The following is a 17,868-nucleotide window of genomic DNA, read 5'->3' on the forward strand; positions in this document are numbered from 1 at the left end:
CTTTCTGGAGGAAAAAAATCTCATTTAATCATTTATTCTAGGAGGCAGCTGCCACCCTCAGCCATCCTCCCCCAAATTCTTGGGGAATCTCAGCCCAGCTGGACAGGTTTGCATGAGGCTCAAATCATCATTGCAGCTTTTGTAATAATAAAGGAGCCGAGCAGGGCTTTTAATTCATTAAGAAATTAGCCCAGACAGCTCCCCGAGCTGGGGAGTGGGGAGGAAAGCAGGAACAAAGAGGAATTGACCCCAGGGGATGGAGGGGAGGGAGAGGATCAAACACAGCTCTGCTCTCACTTCTGCTGCTGGCTGTTAACACATTTTTAGCCTAATTCCTGCCCCGGCCCCATGGACATTAATCCAATTTCTCTGCTTGCCTCAGACAAATAACACGGGGGGCACTTCCAGCGAGGGGGGGAAACCAAACCAAAGCTGCTGGAGAGCCTGGAAGTACCCAATTATCCCCCAGGTAAAAGGAAAAACCACTCAGGCAGGGCGTGCGAGCGCCGCGCGAACACCGTGGAGCAGTGGCGACACACGCGGGGCACAAAGGGGACAAAGGGGACATTGTGGCACTCACTGCAGTGGCCCTGGGCAGCCACCAGGATGTTCTTCTGCTGGGTGCAGGCCCGGACGTGCAGCTCGCACTCGCTGCCGTAGGTGTTGCCGTCGGTGCCGCAGACGGGCTGCGCCGAGGGCACGCACTCGGTGGGGCACACGCAGCGCCCGCTCTCCGCCTCGCAGATGGCACCGAACTGGCACTTCCCGCAGCGCTCTGCAGGGCGAGGGCAGAGCTCCGCGTCAGGGCAGAGCCGCTGGATCGCTTGGGGTGGGATGGGCTGAGGTAAAGCTCGTCTTTGAGGGCTCTTCAAGTGGGGTCCTCCCAGGGATGAGGCAGGCACAGATTGACTGATAACCTCCCCAGTTATCTCTTATTAATATATATTATTAGGTATTATTAGGAATTATTCTTATATAATATTATTATATTATATTATTTATATATAAGTGGTCTAGGTTGGAGGCAAAGCTCATTTTTGAGGGCTCTTCAACTGCGGCGCTTCCAGGGATGAGGCAGGCAGAGATTGACTGATAACCTCCCCACTTATCTCTTATTAAATACATATTATTAGGTATTAGTATTATATTATATTATTATATTATGATATGATTATATTTTATTATATTTATATATAAGTTGTCTGGGTTGGAGGTAAAGCTCGTTTTTGAGGGCTCTTCAAGTGGGGCGCTTCCAGGGATGAGGCAGGCACAGACTGACTGATAACCTCCCCAATTATCTCTTATTAAATGCATAGTATTAGGTATTCTTAGGAAATTTTATTATTATTATTATTATTATTATATTATAATATTTACATATAAGTGGTCTGGGTTGGAGGTGAAGCTCGTTTTTGAGGGCTGCTCAACCTGGGTGCTTCCAGGGATGAGGCAGGCACAGATTGACTGATAACCTCCCCACTTATCTCTTATTAAATACATATTATTAGGAAATATTATTATATTGCATTATTATGATATTATTATATTTATTGTATTTATATATAAATTGTCTGGGTTGGAGGTAAAGCTCGTTTTTGAGGGCTGCTCAACCTGGGCACTTCCAGGGATGAGGCAGGCTTTGTCTGGGTAACCCCCCCACTATCTGTTATTAAATACCTATTATTAGAAAATATTCTTATATTTTTATTCTATTATATATTATATTATAATATTACTATTCTATTTTATTATATTTATATATAAGTGGTCTGGGTTGGAGGTAAAGCTCATTTCTGAGGGACAGCTTCTGCTCTTCAGCCCGGATGCTTCCAGGGATGAGGCAGGCAGATTGTCTGGCAACCTCCCCACTTGTCTGTTATTAAACACCTATTATTAGGCATTATTAGGAAATATTACAATATTAGGTAATATATACTACTACTATATTTTTCTACATTTATATTTTTATATCGGTATTTATATAATATTATTAGATTTTTCCTTATTATTAGGAAATATTTACAATAGAGACTTGAAAAGATAAAGACCTTGTTGAGCCTCTAAAGGTTTTGGCTTTTCTATTTTTCACATTCTGCACTGATGCCTCAGGTTTTATCTTTTCTAATTTTCAGATTCCGTGCTGCTTTCCTGTGTAGTTCTGAGCTTCACATTAAGGTTCATATTAGGTTTTTTTTTTTTTCTGGGAGCACAGAAAAACCTTGATTTTGTAAAAAGAAAAAAAAAAAAAAGCCTCTCCAAGCAGCTCTCCCTCCTCGCAGGAGACAGCAGCAAGCACATCCCCTGACTCCTGGGTATTCACTGATTCATCCTCTCCTCCCAACACCTCCCCTCCCTCCCTGCCAGTCATTTCAGCAGGAATTTGGCTCCAAGGTGCTTTTCCTGCTTTTTTCTTGCACACAGCAGCTGCTGCCTTGGCATGGGGGAGGAGGAGGCACCAACCCCCTGCTCGGCTCCTGCTGCTGGCCTGGAGGTTTTTATTCTGGTCTGCAGGTTTTTATCCTGGTCTGGAGGTTTTTATCCTGGTTTTTATCCTGGCCTGGTGGTCTTTATCCTGGCCTGGTGGTTTTTATCCTGGTTTTTATTCTGGTCTGGAGGTTTTTATCCTGGTCTGGTGGTTTTTGTCTTGGTCTGGTGGTTTTTATCCTGGTTTTTATCCTGACCTGGTGGTTTTTATCCTGGTTTTTATTCTGGTCTGGAGGTTTTTATCCTGGTCTGGTGGTTTTTGTCTTGGTCTGGTGGTTTTTATCCTGGTTTTCATCCTGGCCTGGTGGTCTTTATCCTGGCCTGATAGTCTTTATCCTAGTCTGGTGGTTTTTATCCTGGTTTTTATCCTGGACTGGTGTTTTTTATCCTGGCCTAGAGATTTTTATTCTGGTCTGGAGGTTTTTATTCTGGCCTGGAGGTTTTCATCCTGGTCTGGAGGTTTTTATCCTGGTTTTTATCCTGGACTGGTGTTTTTAATCCTGGCCTGGAGGTTTTTATTCCAACCAGGAGGTTTTTATCCCAACCAGGTTTTTATCCCAGTCTGGATGTTTTCATCCTGGCCTGGAGGTTTTTATCCCGGCCTGGAGGTTTTTCTTTTAACAACCACAAAATAATCCCCTGCCCAAATCTCATCACATCCTTTGTCCTTCACCCTGGTGTCCCTTTTGAGGACAAAGGCCAACAACAACAACAACAAAACCAAAACAACAATCCCAGCCCAAATCCCACCACAGGGCCCCTTGTGCTTGACCCTGGTGTCCCTCTGAAGGGGACAAGAACAACAAAACAACATGAAAACAACAACAAAACAAACAACAACAAACCCCAAATCCCACCACGGGGCCCCTTGTGCTTGACCCTGGTGTCCCTCTGAAGGACACGGGCCAACAAGAACAACAAAACAACAACAAAGCAACAACACAAAATCAACAAAACCACAACACAACAACACAACAACACAACAACAATAAACCCCAAATCTCACCGCAGGGCCCCTTGTCCCTGACCATGATGTCCCTTTGAGGACACAACCAACAGGACCACAATCCCAGCCCAAATCTCACATCAGGGCCCCTTGTTTTTCACCCTGATGTCCCTTTGAGGACACAGCCACCACCACCAGCACAATCCCAGCCCAAATGTCACATCAGGGCCCTGATGTCCCTTTGAGGACACAGCCACCACCACCACCACCCCTCAACCCAGCCATGTCTCACCCTGACCCCAATGTCCCTTTTGAGGACACAGCCACCTCCCAGCCCCATGTCTCACCACAGGGCCCCTTGTCCCTGACCCCAATGTCCCTTTTGAGGACACGGCCCTCCCCAAGCCCAGCCATGTCTCACCCTGACCCCAATGTCCCTTTTGAGGACACAGCCACCACCAGCACAATCCCAGCCCAAATCTCACCACAAGGCCCCTTGTACCTGACCCCAATGTCCCTTCTGAGGACACAGCCACCTCCCAGCCCCATGTCTCACCACAAGGTCCCTTGTCCCTGACCCCAATGTCCCTTTTGAGGACACATCTGCCGCCACCACCACCATTCAAGCCCAGCCATGTCTCACTGACCCAAATGTCCCTTTTGAGGACACAGCCCTCCCAATCCAGCCATGTCTCACCCTGACCCCAATGTCCCTTTTGAGGACACAGCCACCACCAGCACAATCCCAGCCCAAATCTCACCACAAGGCCCCTTGTCCCTGACCCCAATGTCCCTTTTGAGGACACAGCCACCACCAGCACAATCCCAGCCCAAATCTCACCACAAGGCCCCTTGTACCTGACCCCAATGTCCCTTCTGAGGACACAGCCACCTCCCAGCCCCATGTCTCACCACAAGGTCCCTTGTCCCTGACCCCAATGTCCCTTTTGAGGCCACAGCCTTCCCAATCCAGCCATGTCTCACCCTGATCCCAATGTCCCTTTTGAGGACACAGCCACCACCAGCACAATCCCAGCCCAAATCTCACCACAAGGCCCCTTGTCCCTGACCCCAATGTCCCTTTTGAGGACACATCTGCCGCCACCACCACCATTCAAGCCCAGCCATGTCTCACTGACCCAAATGTCCCTTTTGAGGACACAGCCCTCCCAATCCAGCCATGTCTCACCCTGACCCCAATGTCCCTTTTGAGGCCACAGCCTTCCCAATCCAGCCATGTCTCACCCTGATCCCAATGTCCCTTTTGAGGACACAGCCACCACCAGCACAATCCCAGCCCAAATCTCACCACAAGGCCCCTTGTCCCTGACCCCAATGTCCCTTTTGAGGACACAGCCCCCCCCAGCCCCGTCTCACCGCAGGGCCCCTTGTGGCGCAGGCCGATGTCCCTCTGCAGCAGGCAGGCCATGGCGTGCAGCTCGCAGGCGTTGCCGTAGGTGCGCTGGTCGGTGCCGCACACGGGGTCGTAGCGGCCCTGGCACTGCTGCTGGCACTCGCACACGGCCTCCTGGTTCTTCACCACGCACGTGGCCCCGAAGGAGCACTCCACGCTCAGGCAGGGGCTGGGCGCGCCCAGGTCTGCGGAGGGGACAGGGACAGGCGCGGGCGGCTCGGGCGGGCGCTGGCACGGAGCGGGGCAGGACGGGCCAGCGTCCCGCGGGGGCTGAACGAGCTGCTGGGCTCTGTGCCCTCCGTGCCAGCCCGCCATGCCCGGCTCAGCACGGCCCCGTGCGTGGCAGAGGTGAGGGATGGGCAGCAGGCACGGGAACAGGATTGTCACCTTGTCCCCTGCCCGCACGCGGGAGCAGCAGCAGCACTGGCAGAACCTTCCACAGGGCTCCCACAGGGAGGACTCCCTTCCCTGGGATCCACACTATTTCCCAAAAAGCTCCCTTCCCTGGGATTCACGCTGCTCCCCAAAAAGTTCCCTTCCCTGGGATCCACACTGCTCCCTGGGAAGCTCCTTTCCCTGAGATCCACACTGCTCCCCAAAAGCTGTTTTCCCTGGGATCCACGCTGCTCCCCAAAAAGCTCCCTTCCCTGGGATCCACACTGCTCCCCAAAAAGTTCCCTTCCCTGGGATCCACGCTGCTCCCCAAAAAGTTCCCTTCCCTGGGATCCACACTGCTCCATGAAAAGCTCCTTTTCTTGGGATCCACACTGCTCCATGAAAACTCCCTTCCCTGGGATCCACACTGCTCCCCAAAAAGCTCCTGGGGCTCCCCAGGAGGAGCTGGCTGGGAAGGACACGCTGGGCTCCACCACGCTGCTCATCCCCCACTCCATCCTCCTCCCTCCTCTTCCCAGGGAGCTGCTGTGGGGCAGGATGGGGACATCCCGTGGCCTTCCCTCAACCCAGGGTTGGGAATTCCCTCTGGATGTCCAGCCCCAGCCCAGTGGCACCTCCCCTGGGGGGTACCCAGCGGTGACAAAGTGCCAGCAGCCAGCAGAGGCCGTGTCCCACTCCCTGCTGGCAGGGACATCCCATTCTCCCAACCAAGAACGCACCCAGGAGCTGAGGAAGGAGTGGCCATGCTGCTGGGGACAGGGCCAGCACTGCCCAGTGACCCTCTGGGACAAGGAAAGGACACCACGGGTTTCACCCGTGCTGGACAGTGACAAGGACACAGGACAAGGACACAGGTGGGGACAGACAATGCAGCCTGGAGGAGACGGAGCAAGAGCAGACACAGCGCAGCCCTGGCAGCGAGGCAGAGCTGGGGAAGGTCCCTCTGCAGTGGCCCTGGGCACCTCCCCTGCCACCAGCACAGCGGTGGCACCTCTGTGGCACTCCTGTGCCAGGCAGCCAGGAAGGGCCTGGATCAGGATCCACCTACCTAGTCCCAGCCTGGAGCCAAGGGTCTGCAAAGGAGCAGGGGAGGGGACAGCTCAGGCACAAGGACACAGCTCTGTCCCCAACTTCAGGCACAAGGACACAGCTCTGTCCCCAACTTCAGCTCAGGCACAAGGACACAGCTCTGTCCCCAACTTCAGGCACAAGGACACAGCTCTGTCCCCAACTTCTCTGCAGCTCTGAGCTCTTCCCAAGGACCAGGAATTGCTCCCTGGGGTGCTGCCCCCATGTTTGTTTCCTTTTTTTGTGCCATAACCCTGTCCCCCCCACACAGAGACGCTGATTCCACTGGGAAATACTCCCAGGGAAGAGCCAATTCTGAGCAGAAGGAGCTCCTCTGAGCCTGGCAGAGCGAGCTGGGAGCCCTGGGGAGCTCCTGTCCCTGGGCTAGGACAGGGGACAAGCAGGACACACAGCACAGCTGGGGCAGCACAGCTGGGGCAGCACAGCTGGGGCAGCGCTCCGGGAAGGAGGAGCTGGGGGAAGCCAGGGGGGGTTAGTTGGGAGCAGAAGGAGAGGGAAAAATCAACCAGGAGCAGTCCAGAGTGATGCAGCAGCCCGGGGTGGGGGGCTGGCTGAGGAGCGGGGGGCTCCAGCACCCACCTCTGCTCCCACTCTCCTTTGCCTGGAGGGCACAGCGAGCATCGGGCAAGAGCAATTTCCACTCCAGCAGGGTTTGGGGCCAGGGATGGGACAAACCCCAGGGCAAGCTCTCCATCCTGGGGGGCTCTCAGGCCAAGCCAGAGACAGGTGGGAGCAGTGAGAGGAGCCAGGAGAGGCCCTGGAGGAGGGACAGAGGCGAGCTCCCAGCAGAGGTGTCCGGGCAGGGAGCAGGAGGGTGGTGCCAGGACAGAATTCCTTCCTCCACACAGGCAACACTGTAAAACACAAGACACAGACGAAACAGGAAAGAGAGAGAGAGAGAAAGAGAGGACAGCAGAGAGAGGAAAAGACAGATGCAGCTACAGACACCTTCCTTCTTTCCTTCACTCCTGGCCAGGTCAGCCTCATCCCATCCCTTCTTTCTCAGCTGCAGCACCCAGAAGGATTCAAACCAAGAAATTTGATGATGAATGCTTATAAAGAATTATTATTTTACCAATTGAAATTGCAAAACTTGTTTTTGAATGAGGACCTGAGCTGAAAACAAACAAACAAACAAACAAAACAAGCAAGCTCTTAACAGCCAGCTGCAAAATGGAAATTCCTGTGTGATGTATTTGTCAATTGTTCTTCTAATCACTTTCTTCTCTTTTCCTGGCTTGGATGGTTTTGTTTGGCTTTGCCTCCCTGGCCTGGCTGCTGGAAAAGGCAGGAGAGCTCAGGGTTTGTCAGGCAGGTGCTTGTGAGGGGTTAAAATGCTGCCAAGCCCTTCCCCAGCTCTGCATTCCCACAGCTCCCAGGCAGGGATGAGCTCCCCAGCTCTGAGCTCAGAGCTCTTCCTTCTCCTCTCCAGAGCTGACAGGGCTAAAAAAATCTGCTCACACCTCCTGGGGATGGGCTCCAGGACTGCCTGGAGCTGTCACAGGCACTCTGCAACCCCAGTTTTGGCAGACAGAGCCGTGGTTTTGATTCATTCCCCCGTTTTTTGCTCCTGTCCCACCAGGATGCAGCTCCTGGAAGCAGATGTGTGCTGGGCAGGAGGGAGGGGAGCTGGGAGGGAGCTGAAATCCAGGAGAGGGAGGTGGAGAGAGGAATGGCAGGTGCACCAGGACCTCATCCTGCTGCTCCTGGCCTTTTTCCACGGAAATGAGGCGTGGCTGACGCTCAGAGCACCCTGAATTCCCCGCTCATCCCAGAAATTTGGGAATTTGCAGCCTCTCAAGGAGGCACAGGGGAAGGTTTGAAGAGAGCCCAGGGAGCCAGGGCTGCAAAAAATCCCCCCACCATGGGATCACAGCCCTCCCCACAGGGAAAACTTGGGGAATTGACTCCCAGCCATTCCCCCACCAGGAACACAGAGAAATGGATGCTTAAAAATAACAGCTGTGATTATTCTGAGTGGGATTTTGGGAGCCTGACAAGTTCTTTTCCAGCAGCTGGGTCTGGCAGCCTCGAAAGCCTCCAGCAGGAGCACAAAGCCAACAAAACACATCCCCAGCGTGGGATTCTGATTGCCAAGCACTTCAGGAGGCTCAACCCAGCTGATACCTGATCAAACATCAGCTTAAAAGAACAGGATAGCAGTTCCAGAGGTGGGAAAAACCCCAAAGTGAGCCGAAATGAACAACTTGTAACTCATCCAAATCAGTGCAGGGGCTGCTTTAACCTCCTTCACTCCCCGGGGGAGATCCTTACACCTGGGCACTGCCAGCATCCTAAGGATCCAAAGCCCCATCCTATCCCATCCTCCTGAGAAAGGTCCATTGGGGAGCTTCTCCTAGAGACGAGACAAAGACACGGTGAGAGCTCCAGACAGGGCACAGAGGGAAGAGTTCCCGGCGGAGAGAAGCAGGCAGGCATGGAAAGGAGAGCATGGAAGGGCTTTGGAGACTGGCACTACCCCGGGAGGAGCAATGGATGGGCATGGATTGAAGGCAACGTGGTGGGGAGGGACAGAGAGCAGCAGGAGGTCACAGACACGTGGTTGGAACACGGGTGGGTGTCCCCTGTGTCACACAGCAGACAGAGACGGGAGCAGGACAGCGAGACGTGCACACAGCAGGGCTGCTGGAAGGACAGAAACACGGGACAGGGACGTTCCAGGTGCTGAACTCCAAGGCTGAGCCCCTGGCATGCTCGGTGGGCATCCACTGCAGCCTCTCAGCATGCCTGGAGCAGCTGGGGAGGGCCAGGGGTGGGTGGGGGATCGGCATTCCCACAGGAGAGAGGGGACCAGCATCCCACTGGGACAGCAGCCCAGTTTGGGGACTGACACCTCCACGGGGCAATTTGGGGTCCAGCATCCCCATGGGACAGCAGCCCTGTGGGACAGGGGGGAACCAGAATCCCTGTGGGATGAGGGAGACCAGAATCTCTGTGGGATGAGGGGTACCAGCATCCCTGTGGGACAGGAGGGACCAGAATCCCTGCAGGAAAATTTGGGGACCAACATCCCTACGGGACAGGTGGGACCAGCATCCCCATGGGACAGCAGCCCTGTGGGACAGGGGGGAACCAGAATCCCTGTGGGATGAGGGGTACCAGCATCCCCACGGGATGATTTGGGGACCAGCATCCCCATAGGACAGCATCCCTGCAGGACAATTTTGGGACCACCATCCCTACAGAACAGGAGGGACCAACATCCCCACAGGACAGCATCCCCCTGGGACAACTTGGGATCTGACATCCCTTGCAGGACAACTTGGAGACCACCACCCCTACAGGACAACTTGGGGACCACCACCCCTACAGGACAACTTGGGGACCACCACCCCTACGGGACAACTTGGGGACCACCATCTCTACATGACACCATCCCCACAGGACAATTTGGGGACCAACATCCCTGTGGGACAACTTGGAGACCACCACCCCCACATCCCTGCGGGACAATTTGGGGACCACCATCTGTACAGGACAGGAGGGACCAGCATCCCCCGGGACAATTTGGGGTCTGGCATCCCTATGGGACAACTTGGGGACCACCATCCCTACATGACACCATTGCCACAGGACAATTTGGGGACCACCATCCCTACATGACACCATCCCCACAGGACAATCTGGTGACCACCACCCCTCCATGACACCATCCCCGCGGGCCAATTTGAGGACCACCACCCAAGCGGGCATCCCTATGGGACAACTTGGGGACCACCATCCCTACATGACACCATCCCCGCAGGACAATTTGGGGACCACCATCCCTGAGAGACAACTTGGGGACCACCATCCCTACATGACACCATCCCCGCGGGCCAATTTGAGGACGACCACCCAAGCGGGCCAACTTGGGACCCGCCATCCCTCCATGACACCATCCCCGCGGGCCAATTTGAGGACGACCACCCAAGCGGGCCAACTTGGGACCCGCCATCCCCTCCATGACACCACCCCCGCAGGACAATTTGGGGACCACCATCCCTGCGGGACAACTTGGTGACCACCACCCCCACATGACACCATCCCTGCGGGACAACTTGGAGACCACCATCCCCACGACACCAACCCCACAGAACAACTTGGGGACCACAACCCCTGCAGGACAACTTGGAGACCACCACCCCTACATGGCACTATCCCTGCGGGACAACTTGGGACCACCATCCCCACATGACACCATTCCCACAGGACAATCTGGTGACCACCACCCCTCCATGACACCATCCCCGCGGGCCAATTTGGGGACCACCACCCCCGCGGGACAACCTGGGGCCCAGCACCCCTACATGGCACCATCCCTGCAGGACAATTTGGGGACCACCATCCCCACGACACCAACCCCACAGAACAACTTGGGCACCACCACCCCTACCTGACACCATCCCCGCGGGCCAATTTGGGGACCACCATCCCCACGACACCAACCCCACAGAACAACTTGGGCACCACCACCCCTACCTGACACCATCCCCGCGGGCCAATTTGGGGACCACCATCCCCACGACACCAACCCCACAGAACAACTTGGGCACCACCACCCCTACCTGACACCATCCCCGCGGGCCAATTTGGGGACCACCACCCCTACATGACACCATTGCCACAGAACAATTTGGGGACCACCATCCCCACATGACACCACCCTTACAGGACAACTTGGGGCCCACCACCCCTACATGGCACCATCCCTGCAGGACAATTTGGGGACCACCACTCAAGCAGGACAACTTGGGACCCGCCATCCCTCCATGACACCAACCCCACAGAACAACTTGGGGCCCACCATCCCTACATGACACCATCCCCGTGGGACAATCTGGTGACCACCACCCCTCCATGACACCACCCCCGCGGGACAACCTGGGGCCCAGCACCCCGCGTAGCCCCCGTGGCGGCGCTCACCGCAGGGCCCGCTGTGGCGGGCGGGGATGTGCTGCTGCTGCAGGCACTCGGCGCGGCGCCGCTGGCAGTCGCTGCCGTAGGTGCGGCTGTCGCGGCCGCACAGGGGCCGGAAGGCGCCGTCGCAGGAGATGCGCTCGCAGGAGCAGCGCGCGGCCCCGCGCCGGTTCAGGCACACCGCGTTGAACTTGCACTCCTCCTTGCACTGGTCTGCGGGGGGACAGGGCACGGGGGCTCACGGCATGCTTCAGGGGGTTTGTGCGTGGTTTTGTGGGGTTTTGAAATATTTTACTGGGGTTTTGTTATATTTTTCAGGTTCTGTACGATGCTTTGAGTTTTAACTTTTGTTTTTCAGGTTCTGTACTGATGCTTTGAGTTTTAACTTTTGTTTTTCAGGTTCTGTACTGATGCTTTGAGTTTTAACTTTTGTTTTTCAGGTTCTGTACTGATGCTTTGAGTTTTAACTTTTGTTTTTCAGGTTCTGTACTGATGCTTTGAGTTTTAACTTTTGTTTTTCAGGTTCTCTACTGATGTTTTAAGCTCTAACTTTTATTTTTCAGGTTCTCTACTGATGCTTTGAGTTTTAACTTTTATGTTTTTCAGGTTCTGTACAGATCTGTCAAATTTTATGTTTTTCAGGTTCTGCACTGATGTTTTAAGCTTTAACTTTTATATTTTTCAGGTTCTGTACAGATGCTTCAAATTTTAACTTTTATGTTTTTCAGCTTCTGTACTGATGCTTTAAGTTTTAACTTTTGTTTTTCAGGTTCTGCACTGATGTTTTAAGCTTTAACTTTCATATTTTTCAGGTTATGTACTGACGCTTTAAGCTTTAACTTTTATATTTTTCAGGTTCTATATTGATGCCTTAAGTTTTAACTTCTATATTTTTCATCTGTACAGACGCTTTAGGTTTTAACTTGCATTTTTTTCAGGTTCTGTACAGTTGCCTTTAGTTTTTTATATTAATATATAGTGTAATTATATTAATTATACATAATACATAGTATACTTAATTATACATTATAATTATGCATTATATATTTATACATTATATATAATACATTATATATATAATATATTATATATATGTATCCATATAATGTATTATATAATACATTATATGGATACATATATATAATATATTATATATATGTATCCATATAATGTATTATATAATACATTATATGGATACATATATATAATATATTATATATATGTATCCATATAATGTATTATATAATACATTATATGGATACATATATATAATATATTATATATATGTATCCATATAATGTATTATATAATACATTATATGGATACATATATATAATATATTATATATATGTATCCATATAATGTATTATATAATACATTATATGGATACATATATATAATATATTATATATATGTATCCATATAATGTATTATATAATACATTATATGGATACATATATATAATATATTATATATATGTATCCATATAATGTATTATATAATACATTATATAATATACCATATATTTTATATTTCTATATTTTAATATCTCTATATTTTATATTATAATACAGTTATGTCCATAGATTTCGTTTATATAATATATTACATAATATAATTAGTGTATTGTATAATATGTATTTTTGTATTCATATATATTATAATTATATATTAGTATATTTAATTTCTATTGTAGTATATAAAATATACTATAAATATACTATATTTATACTATATATTATAAAATATATATATAATATATATACACTATAAAATATATATATACTATAAAATATATATAGTATATAAAATATTGAAATATTATATTATTATTATAATATAATAATATATATAGTAGTATTATACTGAAATAATATATAGCAATAAAATTTTACTATAAAATATAATATATTATTATATAATATATAATGCATTAATGTAGTGTATATTAATCGATTAATATATTAATACATTAAATAAAATATTAAAAATAAATATATTAATACATTTAGTAAAGAACTACTAGTATTTTAAATACAATACAGCCTCCAGCCTCTGTTCTAGGCAGCCTCTTTGGGCAGCAAGGGAGAAAGAAGAAGGAGGATGAGGATGAGGAGGAGGATGAGGAGGATGAGGAGGAGGAGGAGGATGAGGAGGATAAGGAGGATGAGGAGGATGAGGAGGATGAGGAGGAGGAGGATGAGGAGGAGGAGGATGAGGAGGAGGATGAGGAGGAGGGGCACTCACCCTGCGGCTGGCACTGCCCCGAGCGCACCTTCTGGATGTCCATGCCGCGGATGGCCCCGGAGCGCGCCATGGCGCACTCGCTGTCGTAGGTGACGCCGTCGTCGCCGCACACCGGGTCCCTCCCCGGGGGACAGCCCTCGGGCCGGGGCAGCAGCTCCGCCCGCCGCGTCCGCGGGTTCACCCGGCACACGCGGCCCGGCTCGCTCGGCACGGCCTGGCACGGGTCTGGGCAGCGACGCGGGGCAGGAGTCACCCCCTGCCCTCCGGCATGGTCACCCCCTGCCCCGGGTCACCCCCTGCCCTCTGGCACGGTCACTCCCTGCCCCGGGTCACCCCCTGCCCTCCGGCACCGTCACTCCCTGCCCCGGGTCACCCCCTGCCCTCCGGCACGGTCACTCCCTGCCCCTGGTCACCCCCTGCCCTCTGGCACCGTCCCCCCCTGCCCCGGGTCACCCCCTGCCCTCTGGCACGGTCACTCCCTGCCCCGGGTCACCCCCTTCCCGGACCAGGCATCTGCTCCATCCCTGCACAGCCCCAAGAGCCCCCCAAATCTTCTTTTCCTGCCCCGGGTCACCCCCTGCCCTCTGTTACGGTCACTCCCTGCCCAAAACAGGACCTCCCAGGTTCTGCTCCTTCCATTTGGGGTCCCCAAGAATCCCCAGATCTTCTTTGTGTCCCAAGAAGTCACTCCTTGCCCAAACCCGGGGCTCCCCAGGTTCTGCTCCATCCCTGCATGACCCTAAGAGCCCCCAAATCTTTGTGTCCCAAGGTCATTCCTTGCCCAAACTGGGTCTTCCCAAGATCTGCTCCATCCCTGCATGACCCTAAGAGCCCCCAAATCTTCTTTGTGCCCCAAGAAGTCACTCCCTGTCCTTTGGCACGGTCACTCCCTGCTCAAGGTCACTCCTTGCCCAAACCGGGGCTCCCCAGGTTCTGCTCCATCCCTGCATGGTCCCAAGAGCCCCCAAATCTTTGTTTTCCCAAGGAGTCACTCCCTGTCCTCTGGCACGGTCACTCCCTGCCCAAGGTCACTCCCTGCCCAAAAGGGGCTTCCCAGACTCTGCCCCATCCCTGCACAGCCCCAAGAGCCCCCAAATCTTCTTTGTTTCCCAAGGAGTCACTCCTTGTCCTCTGGCACGGTTGCTCCCTGCCCAAGGTCACTCCCTGCCCCAATTGGGGCTTCCCAGGTTCTGCTCCATCCCTGCATGGTCCCAAGAGCCCCCAAATCTTTGTGCCCCACGGAGTCACTGCCAGCCCTGTGGCACGCTCACTCCCTGCCCAGATGGAGCCCTCCTCACCGCAGGGGCCATCGAACTTCTTGAAGACGTTCTCCTGCTTGTCACAGGCGTGCTTGTTGAGGTGGCACTGGCTGCGGTAGTCGCGGCCGTCGCTGCCGCACACGGGGCTCTCGGCGACGCCGCTGCACGACGAGGGGCACACGCACTTGGCCACCTGGCCGTCAGGGAAGGGGACGCAGGTGCTGCCAAAGCTGCAGGTCACCTCTGCACAGGGGTCCTTGGAGCCTGAGGGACAGAGAGGGGACACGGGTGAGAGCACGGCACGGGTGAGAGCACGGCACGGGTGAGAGCATGGCATGGGTGACAACGTGGCATGGGATGTCCTGTTCCTCTCATGGAATAACCCAAATCTATCCCAATACCCCCCAAATCCACCCCTCTAAAGGCCCCAATCCAGCAGCTCTGGATAATTTTCCACAGCTTCAGTGGATCCTTGGAGCCTGAGGGACAGAGGAGGGGACACGGGTGACAACGTGGCATGGGATGTCCTGTTCCTCTCATGGAATAACCCAAATCTATCCCAATACCCCCCAAATCCATCCCTCCCAATGCCCCAATCCAGCAGTAATGGACAATTTTCCATCACTTTTCCTCCTCACAGTTTGCTGACCCCCAAAGCAGAGCTTTGGGGGGTCCCTTCCCAGCCTTTGGTGTCCCTGGCCCAGCCTGCGGCCATCATTTCTCCACCATTTTCCCACCATTCCTTCACCATTTCCCCATCATTTCTCCACCATTTCCCCACCATTTCTCCTCCTTATCACTCTCTGCTGACCCCCAAAGCAGCGCTGATGATCCCCAGAGTGCCCCCAGCGCTGTCCCCACCCCTCCAGCCACGCCCCGAGGTGTCCCTGCCGGCCTTGGGGACACGCCAGCGTCCCTCACTCACCGCAGGGTCCCTTGCTGACCACCTTGATCCTCCTCTGCTGGTTGCACTGGGCCCTGTCCAGCTCGCACTCGTTGCTGTAGGTGGAGTGGTCGGAGCCGCACACCGGGGCCACCACGGGGGCACAGGGACCCTTCCTGCACACGCACGAGGCCTGGCCCGGCTCCGAGGGGCTGCGCTCGCACACGGCCCCGAAGCCACAGAGCATGCCCCGGCACCCTGCGGGCACAGGGACATCACAGTGGGCACAGGGACATCCCAATGGGCATGGGGACATCCCATGGACACAGGGACATCCCAATGGGCACGGGGACACACTCATGGGGGTCACCAAACCCACACAGCATCCCACGGCACCCTGTGGGGACTGGGACATCCCATGGGCATGGGGACATCCCATGGGTACAGGGACACACGGCCCCAAAGCCACAGAGCATGCCCCGGCACCCTGAGGGCACAGGGACATCCCAATGGGCACCAGGACATCCCAATGGGCATGGGGACATCCCAATGGGCACAGGGACATCCCATGGGTACAGGGACACATGGCCCCAAAGCCACAGAGCATGCCCCAGCACCCTGCGGGCACAGGGACATCACAGTGGGCATGGGAACATCCCAATGGGCACGGGGACATCCCATGGGCACAGGGACATCCCATGGGCATGGAGACATCCCAATGGGCACGGGGACATCCCATGGGCACAGGGACATCCCATGGGCATGGAGACATCCCAATGGGCACGGGGACATCCCAATGGGCATGGGGACACACTCATGGGGTTCACCAAACCCACACAGCATCCCATGGCACCCTGTGGGGACTGGGACATCCCAATGGGCATGGGGACATCCCATGGGTACAGGGACATCCCAATGGGCACAGGAACATCCCATGGGCACAGGGACACACGGCCCCGAAGCCACAGAGCATGCCCTGGCACCCTGCGGGCACAGGGACATCCCAATGGGTACAGGGACACACAGGGGACATGGGGACACACACAGAGGGGGCCTCAAACCTTTCCCTAAAATCCAATTTCCCCCTTCCCTGGGACAGCTCCACCCATTCCTTGAGATGCTCCCTGCCCCAGTTCCCCCCAGTGCCCCCCAGTGCCCCCTCCCAGGGCACCCCACACGGCAGAACCAGAGCCTCACCCACAGAATGAGGGAAAAGAGGAATCCCAAAATCCAACCCCTCATTTACACTTTAATTCCCAGCCGTTTGCCTTTGACTGCCTGGAGACTCTGGAGCTGCAAACCCAGCACCAGATAAATCCCAGGAAATCAAAAGGAAAAGGATTCTCCTCCTCTCCCACCGGCATCTAAAGGGATTCATCGTTTTTCTGAAGAGTCTGAGTCTCTCCTGCACTTCCCAGCGCTGCTCTTTCCCTTTCTTTGGGGTTTTTAAAATGCAGATGAGGTGTAAAAAATGGGAATTGTGGGATTCATCACCAGGGAAGGGGATGGGGAGTGGGAACAGAGCTGGGGAGCAGCGCCAGGGGAGATGGGGTTGGCTTGGAGGGGAAGGGAAGGGAAAAGGGAGGAAAAAGGGAAAAAATGGGGGAGAAGGGGCAGGAAAAAAAGGAGGGGGAAAGGAGGGGGAAAAAGGTAGGAAAAAAAGCAGGAAAAAAACCAAGAAAAGGGGCGGGGGAAAGGTGGGAAAAAGGCAGAGGAAAAGGCAAGGGAAAGGACATCCCAATGGGCACTAGAAAGGCGGGAAAAAAGGGTAGAAAGGCAGGAAAAAAGAGAAAAAGGGGGGAAAATGAAGATCAAAAAGGGGGAAAAAGAGGATAAAAAGGGGGGGAAAGAGGATAAAAAAGGAGAAAAAAAGGCAATCCATGGAATAAGCAGCACCAGGCCCTCCTCATCCTCCCTGGAAAGAATTCCTTCCCAAGCTCCCATCGAAATCTCCTTTTTCAGTTTGGAACTGCCAGGCAGGCCACTTCCCGAGATCCTAATTAGCCCAGCTTCGTTAGCAGGGCAGGCCTGGCAGGCGGGGGCTCGGCAGGGGCTGCCGGGGCAGATGGCCCCAGCCCCACCTCCCCGTGCCCAGCGGTGCCCGCGGGGCTCCAGGGCTGCAGGGACGGCTGGCACGGGGAGGGGAGGGCAGGGCCAGCCCGGGAGGGGCCACCAGGCAACGGGGAATGGCCACCAGGCACCTGGGAATGGTCACCAGGCACTTGGGAAT

The 17,868-nt window shown here is 53.1% G+C and overlaps 1 protein-coding gene across 1 annotated transcript in view; it reads right to left on the reverse strand.

The window, feature by feature from the left end:
• The window catches only part of AGRN (agrin), a 104,326-nt gene that overhangs the window by 42,536 nt on the left and 43,922 nt on the right, over positions 1 to 17,868 (reverse strand). Inside the window, exons 4-9 of the mRNA XM_041419850.1 lie at positions 15,681 to 15,896; positions 14,795 to 15,019; positions 13,497 to 13,721; positions 11,256 to 11,462; positions 4,808 to 5,029; positions 581 to 775 (exon numbers count right to left, since the gene is read on the reverse strand). Of these exons, the coding sequence (XP_041275784.1) occupies positions 581 to 775; positions 4,808 to 5,029; positions 11,256 to 11,462; positions 13,497 to 13,721; positions 14,795 to 15,019; positions 15,681 to 15,896 (1,290 nt within the window). The remainder of the gene's footprint in view (positions 1 to 580; positions 776 to 4,807; positions 5,030 to 11,255; positions 11,463 to 13,496; positions 13,722 to 14,794; positions 15,020 to 15,680; positions 15,897 to 17,868) is intronic.

Source organism: Onychostruthus taczanowskii, unplaced genomic scaffold (assembly GCF_017590055.1).
Source record: "Onychostruthus taczanowskii isolate IOZ18803 unplaced genomic scaffold, ASM1759005v1 scaffold61, whole genome shotgun sequence".
NCBI lineage: Eukaryota > Metazoa > Chordata > Aves > Passeriformes > Passeridae > Onychostruthus > Onychostruthus taczanowskii.